Below are 15,169 nucleotides of genomic sequence, written 5' to 3'. Positions count from 1 at the left end.
CACACACGCCCAGCATGAGTTTAAGCCACCGGGTGCGGGACTCGAACCATGGTCGACTACGTGGGAGTCCAGCGACATAGCCATTACGCTAAATGCTGGTCCCACCCTTACTGATTTCACTCAGCCTCCTGACTTCCAATAATCTTCACGTCTAGTAACTTCCGAGTCTGTATTTCCAGCTTAGATCTCTCTTCTAAGATGCAACTTTATATATCCAGACGTTATTTTCTATCTCAGAGGTATAAATAAGAATGGATTAGTCTGTTTATGATGTAATAATCAACAATCAGAATGGCTTAGTATTAGTAGATCATAATGCTTAAAGCCTCTCCTGGGCTACAGAATCAATTGCATCTCAAATACGACATCACAAACCTGAACCCTTTTGTTTTTCCCCAAAAAAAACTGTTCCTCCTGCGACCTTTCTCATCCAAGTTCATTGCAACTACATCTTTTGGAATGACCAGGCCAAAAATCCAAGACTCATTCTTGACTCTTCTCCCACTCCACTTTTGTTATCTAAGGACATTCTATTGGCTCTACCCTCAAAATATTCCCAGAATTGACCATTCCTTACCACCTCCACCACTACCTCCCTGGCTGGAGCCACCATCATCTCTGGCCTGGATTTTTACAGTAGCCTCTTAACTGAATTTCCTGCTTCTAACAAGGCCTCCATACAGGCTATTCTCAGCAAAGCAAACCTTTAAAAGATCAAGAATCAAATAACACAGAACATCTCAACCATATCAATGGAGAGTAGAAATAATGAAGCAAATTTTTCTATTCTGAGTGTAATTTTTTTTTTTAAGAGATTTCTGCTATAGGGCACAAGCGCTCGCTGGAGAGACAGAGAGACAGAAAGCGAGAAATCACCCCCAGGACCACACCACTATCCCTCCTCCTCCATTCTCCTCTCGGGATTTTGGGCACACACGCCTGGCGTGACTGCGGTCAACTACGTGGGAGTCCAGCTCAGAATGGCTTAGTATTAGTAGATCATAATGCTTAAAGCCTCTCCTGGGCTACAGAATCAATTGCATCTCAAATACGACATCACAAACCTGAACCCTTTTGTTTTTCCCCAAAAAAAACTGTTCCTCCTGCGACCTTTCTCATCCAAGTTCATTGCAACTACATCTTTTGGAATGACCAGGCCAAAAATCCAAGACTCATTCTTGACTCTTCTCCCACTCCACTTTTGTTATCTAAGGACATTCTATTGGCTCTACCCTCAAAATATTCCCAGAATTGACCATTCCTTACCACCTCCACCACTACCTCCCTGGCTGGAGCCACCATCATCTCTGGCCTGGATTTTTACAGTAGCCTCTTAACTGAATTTCCTGCTTCTAACAAGGCCTCCATACAGGCTATTCTCAGCAAAGCAAACCTTTAAAAGATCAAGAATCAAATAACACAGAACATCTCAACCATATCAATGGAGAGTAGAAATAATGAAGCAAATTTTTCTATTCTGAGTGTAATTTTTTTTTTTAAGAGATTTCTGCTATAGGGCACAAGCGCTCGCTGGAGAGACAGAGAGACAGAAAGCGAGAAATCACCCCCAGGACCACACCACTATCCCTCCTCCTCCATTCTCCTCTCGGGATTTTGGGCACACACGCCTGGCGTGACTGCGGTCAACTACGTGGGAGTCCAGCAATGTAACCACTATGCCATCTGCTAGTATCTGAGTGTAAAGATGTTTAACATAGAAATATATGCTTAACCAAGCTATAAATCTGCTGTGAGGCAAAATAAAGACATAATCAAACATGAAAAGTCTCAAACATTTACCAACCACTCATCCTCTCTCAGGAAGTTTCTAGTGGCTGTCTCCAGCAAAATAAGAGTAAACCAATAAATAGGACAAGATGAGATCCAGGAAAACGGACAATCTAAATCAGGAGAGTATAAGGGAAATTCTTAGATGGTGACAGGAAGTCCCAAGGTAACAGTGGTGTAGTAGGCCTAAAATACATCCTCCAGATTGGGAGCAGAAAGGTGAAGGACTTGGGCAGACATGACTATATTTCTAATTCTGTTTGAATATATTGAAAGGGTATTTTTAGTTCTGTAGAAGATGTGAGAATGAAACTAAGAAGAAGAAAAAAAAATAGAGGCAATTACAAATCCTAGGAAAACAAAAAAATGTGTACAAATTGCAAAATATCATATTTAGCTCAGCTTTGAACATTATTTACTTAACACAATAGTATAAACACTGCCTATTGATTTAACTCAATTCAAAGTGATATACTTTTCCTAGAAGAAACTACTAAGAAAAAGAAGTGAAGGGGCACGAAATTATATTTCCCATCAAAGGAAGTCAATTGACAATATCTAAAACTTGAGAATCAAACAATTACAGTGAACACTCTCCCCACAGTGTTTAGAAATATGGAAGTAAATGCCGAAGCAGTAGTAAAAAGTTGCCAAGTAGTTAGTTAAAAGTAGTCAAAAGGGTGCTGGTGGTTGAGGATGAAGAGAGGTAAGGTTAAAGGAGAGTGATTAGTTGTCAGAACACTGGTAACCCCACCTTATTTTTCAGGCAATATACATGTGTGACTCTGATAAGAATAAATATTTGGGCTGGCAGTGGCATGGTGGTTGAGACACTGGACTCCCACATGGCCGACCGTAGTTCGAGTCCCAGTCCTGGAGGCTTGCTTTCCTACTTTCCCTTTCTTTCTCTCTCTCTCTGTTTCTCTCTGGTCAAATTAAACAAATAATAATGATGATCATAAAAGAAATAAGATAATTCTTTAAAAAGTAAATATTAATTTTGAAGCATGAGGTATATTGACACCAAACCAATATTTTCCAGTTAATATAACCATAATGACTCAAAGACCATGGTTCAACGTTTTTTAAAATAAGTCTACACTCCTCTTGAAGCTGTCTCTTATACTACCAATGGCATTAACATAGATTTTCATGCCTAGAGAACAGTCTGCAAAATCTTCCTTGGAGCGAGTACATGGACAAGAGACCTGTGTTGCCACTTCAAAGACTGTAACTTGCCAAAATTGATTCAAGAATTAATTAAAAAAAAAAAACCTGCCTAGTCCAATCATCATTAAAGCTAGCAGATCCTATACTTTGAAATTTTCCACAAGATAAACATCAGGCCCAGATCTTTTTTTTTTTTTTTTTTTTTTTTTGGAGAGGTTTTCACTATAGGGTATGTGCGCTCGCCAGACAGACAGAGAGAGACATAGAGACAGAAAGCGAGAAATCATCCCCCAGTGGGGATGGCCACGCCGCAATCCCTTCTCCTCCATTCTCCTCTCGGGATCTTGGGCATGCACGCACACGCGCCCGGCGTGAGTTCTAAGCCACCGGGTCCGGGACACGAACCGTGGTCGCCTACGTGGGAGTCCAACAACATAGTCATTACGCTAACTGCTGGTTCCCAGGCCCAGATCATTTTAAGGCAAGTTCTAGACAACTCTGAAGGCATACATTCCTCCAACCTTACTAAAATTTTCTGAGAAAAGAGAGATAACAAGATAATACCTCCAACCATTTGGGATTCAAATAATCTTTCTTTTAATAATTATTTTAAATTTTATTTATTATATATTATTATTATTAATGTTCTACAGAGCATGAAAGCTTACCAGAGAGAGACAGAAAGAAAGTGAGAAAGCAAGTCGCCCCGTCCAAGACTAGAATCACAGTTGACCAAGTGTGAGTCCGGCGCCTCAACTACCATGCCACCCACTGGCCCTGAGACTCATAAAATCTTGATATCAAAATAAAACAAGGGCCATATAAGAAAGGAAAAGGATAGTCCAACCTCATTCACGGAAATGAAAAATCTTAAGTATCAACAAAAAGAAGCTAGCTCTATATCAATGATGATAAACGTGCTGTTTTTTAAAAAGCATTTCATTTTAGGATAAAATACGAAGGGAGCCCAGCATTTTGCAGCAGGCAAATTCATGGTGTTTATAGTGGAACACCCTGTGTGGGTCTGAGATTGCAAAGAGCAGGAGGTGACCAAAAACTGAGAATCTGTGTGGCCTGGAAAGCCTTCTCATTCTTACAGGTTCCTGATGTTAGGAAATAGTACATGGAGAAATGGGCAGAGGCTAGTCCTGAACCATCTCTGTTTTAAAGTAGAGAGGAAGAAATAAAAAAATAAAAATTGGGCTGGCCCCCTGGGACAGTGGTTAAGTGAGCTGGATTCCATATAGCCCACTGTGGTTCAAATCCTAGCCCCAGTGGCTTGAGAAACATACCAGGCGTGTGTGCATGTGTGCTCAAAGTCCCCATGAGAAGGAGAAATGGAGGAGAAGGGATTGCGGCATGACCACACCCCACTGGGGGATGCTTTCTCCCTATCCCTCTTTCTGCCTCTTCCTGGTGAATGTGTGTGCCCTGTTGGAATTTAAAAAAAAAAAAAATATTTTTGAGAGAGTTTAGCTATAGGGCATGTGTGCTAGCAGGTGAGACAGAGAAAGTGAGAAGTCATCCCCCGGGGAAATGGCCACACTGCAATCCCTTCTCCTCCATTTCCTATCGGGATCTTGGGCATGCCCACACATGCACCAGGTGTGAGTTTCAAGCCACCATATCTGAGACTCAAACCATGGTCCACCATTTGGGAGTCGAGCACTTTAAGCACTATGCACCTGCTGGCCCCACAATTAAAATTGAAAAAAAAAAAAAAAAGAAGGAAAAAAAAGAAAATGATAACAAATCCGATTTGAGGCTAGTGTGTTCTCATGGGATGGAGAGGGCTCTTTGACCAAGTCACCATGTTTGAGAGACAGTAGCTCTGCCTGCGATCTCAGCCTTTCATGAGTATACCCTGCTGACTTCATAACATAGGGAGACAGAGACCCCATACACCAAGCACTGCAGGCTTTACGGGTCATGACGCAGCTCTCAGCTGTGCAGAGTGGTTTGCTTTAAACCGGATATTGCAAATGAACTTGGGGTCTTCTCTAAACCTCTTCCCTGAGAAAGGAATTATGTGTGTGGCAGGCGCATATTCCTTAGGGTGAGAGAAGCAATACTTACTGTGCACGAAATATAGCGAGAAATCATCCCCCAGTGGGGATGGCCACGCCGCAATCCCTTCTCCTCCATTCTCCTCTCGGGATCTTGGGCATGCACGCACACGCGCCCGGCGTGAGTTCTAAGCCACCGGGTCCGGGACACGAACCGTGGTCGCCTACGTGGGAGTCCAACAACATAGTCATTACGCTAACTGCTGGTTCCCAGGCCCAGATCATTTTAAGGCAAGTTCTAGACAACTCTGAAGGCATACATTCCTCCAACCTTACTAAAATTTTCTGAGAAAAGAGAGATAACAAGATAATACCTCCAACCATTTGGGATTCAAATAATCTTTCTTTTAATAATTATTTTAAATTTTATTTATTATATATTATTATTATTAATGTTCTACAGAGCATGAAAGCTTACCAGAGAGAGACAGAAAGAAAGTGAGAAAGCAAGTCGCCCCGTCCAAGACTAGAATCACAGTTGACCAAGTGTGAGTCCGGCGCCTCAACTACCATGCCACCCACTGGCCCTGAGACTCATAAAATCTTGATATCAAAATAAAACAAGGGCCATATAAGAAAGGAAAAGGATAGTCCAACCTCATTCACGGAAATGAAAAATCTTAAGTATCAACAAAAAGAAGCTAGCTCTATATCAATGATGATAAACGTGCTGTTTTTTAAAAAGCATTTCATTTTAGGATAAAATACGAAGGGAGCCCAGCATTTTGCAGCAGGCAAATTCATGGTGTTTATAGTGGAACACCCTGTGTGGGTCTGAGATTGCAAAGAGCAGGAGGTGACCAAAAACTGAGAATCTGTGTGGCCTGGAAAGCCTTCTCATTCTTACAGGTTCCTGATGTTAGGAAATAGTACATGGAGAAATGGGCAGAGGCTAGTCCTGAACCATCTCTGTTTTAAAGTAGAGAGGAAGAAATAAAAAAATAAAAATTGGGCTGGCCCCCTGGGACAGTGGTTAAGTGAGCTGGATTCCATATAGCCCACTGTGGTTCAAATCCTAGCCCCAGTGGCTTGAGAAACATACCAGGCGTGTGTGCATGTGTGCTCAAAGTCCCCATGAGAAGGAGAAATGGAGGAGAAGGGATTGCGGCATGACCACACCCCACTGGGGGATGCTTTCTCCCTATCCCTCTTTCTGCCTCTTCCTGGTGAATGTGTGTGCCCTGTTGGAATTTAAAAAAAAAAAAAATATTTTTGAGAGAGTTTAGCTATAGGGCATGTGTGCTAGCAGGTGAGACAGAGAAAGTGAGAAGTCATCCCCCGGGGAAATGGCCACACTGCAATCCCTTCTCCTCCATTTCCTATCGGGATCTTGGGCATGCCCACACATGCACCAGGTGTGAGTTTCAAGCCACCATATCTGAGACTCAAACCATGGTCCACCATTTGGGAGTCGAGCACTTTAAGCACTATGCACCTGCTGGCCCCACAATTAAAATTGAAAAAAAAAAAAAAAAGAAAGAAAGAAAAGAAAATGATAACAAATCCGATTTGAGGCTAGTGTGTTCTCATGGGATGGAGAGGGCTCTTTGACCAAGTCACCATGTTTGAGAGACAGTAGCTCTGCCTGCGATCTCAGCCTTTCATGAGTATACCCTGCTGACTTCATAACATAGGGAGACAGAGACCCCATACACCAAGCACTGCAGGCTTTACGGGTCATGACGCAGCTCTCAGCTGTGCAGAGTGGTTTGCTTTAAACCGGATATTGCAAATGAACTTGGGGTCTTCTCTAAACCTCTTCCCTGAGAAAGGAATTATGTGTGTGGCAGGCGCATATTCCTTAGGGTGAGAGAAGCAATACTTACTGTGCACGAAATATTCTCTCAAACTCTGGTGACCCAGTGACTGCCGGGGGCATAACTTTGTATTTCAATCTCGCCTTTCCCACCTGCAAAGCAAAATAACCTGCAAGTAAAGAAAAATATTGTGTGAAGACGTGGTGTATCCTTGGTCATTAGTGAAATGCAAAAGCCCCAGTCAGACACCACTACACACCTATTAGAATGTCAAAGACCAAAAAGACAGCTCATGCCAATAAAAGAGACATGTGTGGATATGAGAGTAATCGGAGGGCCGGCAGGTGGCATGGTGGTTAAGGGCACTGGACACCCACGTGGCCGATCAAGGTTCGAGTCTCAGACCTGGCAGCTTGCTTTCTCACTTTCCCTCTCTCTGTCTCTCTCTCTGGTCAAATTTAAATAAATAAATAAATAAAATTAAGTAAAATAATTCTTTTTTAAAAGAAGAATTATTTATTTAATTCCATTTGTTATTGTTATTTTTTAATTTGACCAGAGAAAGAGAGAAAGGGAAAGGGAGGAAGCAAGCCTCCAGGTCCAGGACTCAAACTGCAGTTAGCCACGTGGGAATCCAGTGCTTCTAACCACCGTGCTACCTGCTGGCCCCAATAAAATAATTCTTTTTTTTTTTTCCTTCTTCTTCTTTTTGGAGAGGTTTTTGCTATAGGGTGCATGCGCTCGCCAGACAGACAGAGAGAGACAGAGAGACAGAAAGCAAGAAATCACCCCACAGGGGGGATGGCCACGCCGCAATCCCTTCTCCTCCATTCTCCTCTCGGGATCTTGGGCACGCATGTACACGCGCCCGGCGTGAGTTTAAGCCACCGGTCCAGGACTCGAACCATGGTCGACTACATAGGAGTCCAGCAACATAGCCATTGCGCTAACTGCTGGTCCCAATAAAATAATTCTTTAAAAAAAAGAGAGCAACTGGAGGACCAGCAGGTGGTATGATGGCTAAGGCGCTGATCTCCCACATGGCTGACCACAGTTCAAGTCCAGAGCCTGACAGCTTGTTTTCTCACTTTCTTTCTCTCTTGCTCTCTCCTCTTTCTCTGTCTCGTCAAATTTAAAAAATGAATAATGATGAATAAAATTAAATTAAAAATAATTCTTGAAAAAAAGAGCAAGTGGAATTCTTAGACGCTGCTAGTAGGACGATCAAATGACACAACCACATTTTTTATGACACAACCACTTTTTTTTTTTTTTTTTTTTTTTTGAGAGGTTTTTGCTATAGGGTGCATGTGCTCGCCAGACACCCTCCAGGGGGGAGGGCCACACAAAAACCCCTTCTTCTCCACTCTCTTCTCAGGATCTTAGGCACACATACACATGCGCCTGGTATTGAGTTTAAGCCACCAGGTCCGGGACTCGAACTGCTGTCAACTACATGGGAGTCCAGCGACGTAGCCATTACGCTAACTGCTGGTCCCCAGCACAACCACTTTGAAAAACACTTTGGGAGCTTTTAGTTAGACATTGTTAGTATGACTCGGTCATTCCATGCACAGGCATTTACCCAGGGAGGTGAACCCACACATCTGTACACCGACCCGTACACAAACGCTCACAGCAGCGTGATTTGTGATCACCAAACCCAACAACATGGGGATGGTGAATTTTACTTGTCGATTTGGCTAGGCTGTGGTGCCCAGCTGTTTGGGCAAATGCCAATCTAGCCGGTGCTGTGCAGGTAATTTTCAGATATGACTAACATTTAAATGACTAACATTTAAATTTAATGTGGGTGGGCCTCTTTCAATCAGCTGAAGGCCCTAAGAGGTGACTGAAGTCCCCTAAAGAGGAAGAAAGCTGACTCCTGACTGCCTTTGACACAGAACTGCGCCATCAGCTCCTGCCAGAAATTCCAGACCACTGGCCTGTCTTGGAGATCAGAATTTCCTAGCCCCCACAAACTCACAAGCCAGTTCCTTAAAATCAATGTGTGTGTGTGTGTTTATGTGTGTGTGTGTGTGTGTGTGTGTGTGTGTGTGTGTGTGCGCATGTTTGGTGAGTGTCTACATCTGCCTTGTTTCTGTTTCTCCGGGGAACCCTGGCTAATGTAAGTGTCCATCAACAACTGAGACGGGGTAGGAGAAGAGAAGACAGTGGCATAGGGGTAAACCATGACCCTCTGTGAGGCCAATCCACAGGGGGAGGTTCCAGGCTCCCTGAGTATGCCAGACACATGCATGCCCATGGCTGGGGCTGGCTGAGCTGGGGTGGACTGTGGCATCAGGACCCTATTGGGAATGCGGTTTCTCTGTCTCTCTCTTGGTCCTGGGATAAATAAATAAATAAATACACTTTAAAAACAAAAGCAAGGGACTAGAAGATGGTGCAATGGTTATGTCACTGGACTCCCACGTGGCCGACACAGAGGCTTGAAACTCATGCTGGGCCCGTGTGTGTGCATGGCCAAAATCCCAAAAGGAGAATGAAAGAGAAGGGATTGCAGGGCCGCCCGCGGGGCCGACACAGAGGCTTGAAACTCATGCTGGGCCCGTGTGTGTGCATGGCCAAAATCCCAAAAGGAGAATGAAAGAGAAGGGATTGCAGTGTGGCCACAAGTGATTTCTCGCTTTTTGTCTCTGTCTCTCTGTCTCTCCAGGAAGCACACATGCCCTATAGCAAAAATCTTTCTCTAAAAAAATAACCCAAAAACTGGAGCCAGCGGGTGGCATGGTGATTGGGGCTGCTGAACTCCCACATGGCTGACCTTGCAAGGTTCATGCCCCGGACCTAGTGGCTTACTTTCTCACTTTCTCTCTCTCTCTCTCACTCTGTCCCTCTCTGGTCAAATTAAAATAAATGAATGACTGAACAAATAAGGTTAAATTTTAAAATTTTTTCAAAACTAAAAAAACAAAAAACAAAAAATGGGGTTAGGGGGCCAAGAGGTTGCATGGTGGTTAATGCACTGGACACCTGCATCTAGTGACTTGTTTTTTCTCTCTTTCTTTCCGTCATTCTCTCTTTGGTGAACACACATGCCCTCTAGCAAATTTTTTAAAATAATAATAGTAAAGAAAATAAATAATTCTTTTTTTTAGAGGCTTTTTTGCTATCGGGCACATGCATTCGCCAGAAAGACAGAGACAGAAGGCAAGAAATCACTGCCCCCCCCGGGGGGGATGGTCATGCCTCAATCCCTTCTCCTCCATTTTCCTCTCAGGATCCTGGGCACACACGCACATGTACCCGGCGTGAGTTTAAGCCACCAGGTCCAGGACTCGAAGTACGATTGACTACATGGGAGTCCAGCGACATAGCCATCGTGCCAACTGCTGGTCCCAAAAATAAATAATAAAAAAAAAAGTAGAAAACAAATTGTGATATATCCATATGCTAACACTCAGAAAATAATATCCCAAAGCTCTGAATTAAAAGATACTGCAAAGCCTCCAATACAGCTTCAGAAGCGAGACCTTTCTGACCTTCTGCCCATCTTTGTCCTTCTCCCCTTTCTCCCCCAGGAAGGTCATAAAAACGACAATTCCTCTTCTCCAAGGCATGTCATAGAAACTAGAACCTGTTTTCTCTGAAACAAGCCATAAAACCTAGAAATATTACTCTAGGCTTCCCCGGCCTTTCTGTCTAGGAGCCGGCCATAAAGAAATTCTCTGACCTGTCTTTGTCTGACAGCAGATCTTAAGAGCGTGTTCCAGAGGGGTCTGGTCCTTACTCGGGGGGAAGATAGGTTAAGAGGAATGTGAACAGAGAGCCAGGCTGGCAGGGACTCCCCACTCCAGCTACTGCCGTTAGATTACTCCCTTTTTGCCCAGTCACATGTAGATGGTTGTCCACTCTTCACTGAATCCAAACATAGACATGAACAACTACTCCCTGGCCCTGTGGCCTAGTGCTTAAGGGAGCTGAATCCCACACAGTTGACTGCAGTTCAAATTCCAGTCCTTGTGGCTTAAAAAATGTCAGACACGTGTGCATGTGTGCCCCAAATCCCAACAAGATGGAAAAAAATGGAGAAAGGACTGATATGTGATCACACCCCATTGGGGGCGCTTGCTCCCTCTCTCCTTGTTCTCTCCGTTTCTCTCTCTCCCTCTGGCGAGCATACGCACCCTCTGACAGTTTAAAAACAAAAACAGGCAATTGTTCCTGTATTTATTCTTTATTGATGTCCCATGAAACTTAGATTAAGTAATTGTTAGCTTTTCCCTTGCTCACCTCTTTTGTTCTGAGTGTCAGCAGTGATCATTATGACGGGGAGGAAAACGGCCACATTTCTCTGTACCCGCACATGCAATAAGCTCAACAGTAGAACGAGGAGGCCAGCAGGAGATGTCGCAGTTAAGGTGCTGGACTCGCAGGTGGCCGACTGCAGTTCAAATCCTGGACCCAGTGGTTTGAAATTCACACCAGGCATGTGTGTGTGCATCCCCAAAATCCCAAAAGAAGAATGGAGAAGAAGGGATTGTGACGTGGCCATCTACCCTGGGAGGTGATTTTTTGCTTACTGTCTCTGTCTCTTCAGCATGCACGCGTGCCCTTTAGCAGAAATCTCTTTCAAAAAAAAAAGTACAAAGAGATGAAGTGTTTTTAGGTAGCGCATCATCGATGGGTCCCAACACAGGTATGGCTAATGAGAGCAAGAAGCAAACAGAGTATTACTGTATCATTTCTTTATGCGACATTCTCAAAAGTGCGAATGAACACAGAGTGGCATTGCACAGGCCAGTAGTTACCCGGAGATGAGGAGGGCCAGGAAGGAGGGCCACAAGAATCTCTGGGGTACCAAGCCTCCTCCCAGACTGTGTTTCCCTGCTACATAATGGACATGACCTTCTCCTTCATCTTCTCTGCACACCCTGGCTTAGAGATCACTCCAATGCCACGTTCACTTTCACCTAATGATTAGTCCCATGGGCTCCTCAATCCTCAGATCCACACTTCCTCCTCGGTCAGTTTCTGAACCTTCAGTGGTTCCCGCCTCCTGTCCTTATCGCCCTCTTTCTACCCCATAACTAACCCCTGGCGTCTATCCCAGTTTCTGTGCCTTCCCAGTCCACTCTCACCGGGTCCAGGACGCGAACCGCGGTCGACTACGTGGGAGTCAGCGACATAGCCATTATGCTAACTGCTGGTTCCCTATCCTGGTATCTCAATAGCTATGTCCTACTTGCTAATGTTTTTTAAATAGCTGCCTTTGAAAATCCTATACAAGGGGCTAGCAGGTGGCATAGTGGTTACATTGCTGGACTCCCGCATGGCTGACCATAGTTCAAGTCCCAGGCCTGGGGGCTTGAAAATTACAAGATCCCAGAAGGAGAATGGAAGAGAAGGGATTGCAGTGTGGCCAACCCTCCTGGGGAGTGATTTCTCATTTTCCCTCTCACTGTCTCTGTCTCTCTCTGTCTTTCCAGCAAGTGCATGCACTCTATGGCAAAAATAAAACCGAACAGAAAAATTTGTTTGCCCCTTCGTCGCTCCCTGCATTCGAGTATTAGAGGTGATGTGTTTCCTCCTGGAACAGGGTACTGTCTCCTCTCAGCGTGCTCAGTCAGTACTGAATCCGGTTCATCAAGGGTTCCCGCAACACACTGCTGTCCAGGCCCTAAGCCACTTCTGCTACAACGAAGCTGTTGTTCGGATATAGAAGCTGAAGTTGAACATCCATAGGGAGTAAACCCTTAGATTAGGGTCTTTCCCCTTCGAACTGCAGCCTGTGACAGAAGAGTAGGATTAGCAAAGTGTGGGACAGTCTCTTACCGCTTCCTGGGCTATCTCATTTCTGCACAGAACAGATCTGAAGAGCCCAGTGGTTCATCAGCCCAGCTGGAGACTGGAAGGTGGGTAAGGGGCACTTGTCTATGGAGGGAGAGATTGAACTTTCTGACCCCCGACACTGTCAAACTTGCTTCAGAGCCTTAGAAGAAACATTTGGCGGGACCAGCAGTTAGCTATGTTGCTGGACTCCCATGTAGTTGACCGTGGTTCGCGTCCCAGACCTGGTGGCTTAAAACTCATGCCGGGTGCATGTGTGCCCAAGATCCCGAGAGGAGAATGGAGGAGAAGGGATTGTGGTATGGCCATCCCCCCTGGGGGGTGATTTCTCGCTTTCTATCTCTCTGTCTCTCTTTGTCTGTCTGGCGAACGCACGCGCCCTATAGCAAAAACCTCTAAAAAAAAAAAAAATGTGGCAAGGCTTCTGGTTTCTCCCTCTAAAATGGAAACGGCGACACATCAGAGCTCCCAGATCTGTAAGTTAGCGATGGGGCAGGAGCCCAGAGCTGCACGTGAAACTGTGATAAGTCAGAGCTTGGGAAGGGCGTCTCTCCAGCTGTCAGCTGTACCTGGCAGGCATCTGTCTGCACCACCACCAGTGTGAGAAGGAGCCTCAGTCACCTAAGATGGGGTCAGAACCTCCTCACCAACCCAACCAGCCCCGAGGATGAGGATTCAGCTGGGCTCAGCGCCAGCCCCAAGGGAAAGAAACTCTCTTGTGTCATCTCAGACCAGGGACTTTGTAGACCGGCTACCGTTGGGACAATGCGGTGAGGTGGGAAAGTTACTTCCCCTCTGGAGAGCTTCCACTGCTTTCCTCCCTGAGTTAATGAAAACTGCTTGCCAATACAGGCCAGCTGGTGCCGCTGTGGTAACAACACTCTGTGATGCTGGATTCACGTGGGAGGGCCCTGGGTTTGCGTCCTGAGGCCTCTCCTTGCACGCTGGGTGCGTGCATGTGTCAGTGATCCAGGCTGGCTGAGGCTGGGGAGTGGATCATGGCATGGGGACCCTGTTGGGGGGAGGGGGTGTCTCTCTCTCTCAAGAGAGAAGTTAATTCTAAAACACCCTTGAGAATAAGCTCCTTTTGCTCTGTTTCTCTCTGTAATTTTCTCCAAGGGGGCACACATGTGCTGGGGAGAATGACTTGAGACACGGCCACGCTTAATGCCCACCCAGCCGCAGCTGGTCTCTCTACACTGCAGTGGCTACTTCTCAATCCAGCAAAGTGGCTCATTCTAAGAACTCACGTTGCTGGGCACCTGCTGCCCAGCGTCCTTTAACCCTCTTTGATGGGGACACTGCAAGGCAGAGTATCCAGCCAGGGGCACCCAGCCCATAAGGAGCTGGTCAGAACAGACACGGACCTGCCTGCCTTCAAAACCTGAGCTACTTCTCCCACAGCCCGCGGGGTCCTGACTCCATCCACGCCAAACTTTTGCAAAAGCAGCAAATTGCTGGTGCTTAATGCTGGCCGAACCACAAGTCTCCCCCTCTCCGCCTCTCCCCTTCGTTAAACATTCCCTGTCCACCACGCCATTTCCCCTCTCCTCTCTTCCCACCCCTGCCGCCCTTACCATGTAGCCCCCTGATCTCCTGACCCCAGTCTACCTGGTAACCTGCACCAACCAGTAAGCAGAAGCCCCTCGGTGAGGACGAAAGAGCCTCTGCCCACCTAGGGCTTCTACATGCTCAGTCCACCCAGAATGAGGGCGCATGCGTATTCAGGAGGACCAAAGGTCCGGTTGAGAAGGGTTACTTATTACACAAGTTTTTTACTTGCTTCTTTTGTGCTCCATGCCACAAAAGATTGTGAGTCAAACTATAACATGAGGCATCTGAAGGTCTGCGATTTTCACACGTTTCCAACACCACCTGGCTAGGCAAGACCCAAGGTGTGTGTGAGGCGAGGCCTGGCCTTGACCCTGCACTGTGCCTGGTGCCTTCCAACTTCCGGCTGTTGGTGCAACCAGAGCAGCCAACACCTCAGCCTTGGTTCCTGCTAGACGCACCCTCGGGCAAATACACATGCTCGGTAAGAAGCCTTACTGCTCGTGCGCAGACCCTTTTCCAGTGTAACACAGAGTGGACAGTAGGAATTGAGCCAACGCGACTCCCACGCCGGAAAAGGCTTCTAAGTAACAGGCAGTCCGGGATATGGGGTAGTCCTGGTGGGAAGGTGCTTTCGATTTTCCAATTAATTACTTATTCTAAAAATTCATATTTCTGCAGAAGATTTTTAACCTGTTCACCATACCTGCCCTAGGCAGTTGATCTAAGAAAACACATTAATTTAAAAAAAAAAAAAAAACAGATTCAGAAGCAGGAAGAACATTGCCTCTGGAGCACCCACAATGAACAGCTGTCCCCACGTCCCCTGGGGTGGCACACGCTGGTGCTCATTTGACCAGGGCTATGGATTGCAACCACAGACAGTGCAGAATCGAGCTCGGAGGGCCCATGACACGCCTGTGGAGAGGTTTAAGCTCTGGAATGCTCCCAGTCTCTGTGTTCTCAGGCAGGAGAGACAGTAGGCCGGCTGACCACCCTGAGCAGAGGCCTCTCTGCGGGGCACCC

The 15,169-nt window shown here is 45.8% G+C and overlaps 1 protein-coding gene across 2 annotated transcripts in view; it reads right to left on the bottom strand.

The window, feature by feature from the left end:
- Positions 1–15,169, bottom strand: part of MGST2 (microsomal glutathione S-transferase 2) — a 36,939-nt gene that overhangs the window by 21,053 nt on the left and 717 nt on the right. The window contains exon 2 of one of the 2 annotated variants that reach the window (XM_006144629.3): positions 6,851–6,950. In XM_006144629.3, coding sequence (XP_006144691.1) covers positions 6,851–6,950 — 100 coding nt within the window. Of the gene's footprint in view, positions 1–5,034; positions 5,049–6,850; positions 6,951–15,169 lie in introns of those variants that run through there. The other variant, XM_014586320.2, reaches the window with a different exon arrangement.

This window comes from Tupaia chinensis, unplaced genomic scaffold (assembly GCF_000334495.1).
Source record: "Tupaia chinensis unplaced genomic scaffold, TupChi_1.0 Scaffold000127_2, whole genome shotgun sequence".
Classification (NCBI taxonomy): Eukaryota; Metazoa; Chordata; class Mammalia; order Scandentia; family Tupaiidae; genus Tupaia; species Tupaia belangeri.
This window is presented reverse-complemented; position numbering and strand designations above follow the sequence as displayed.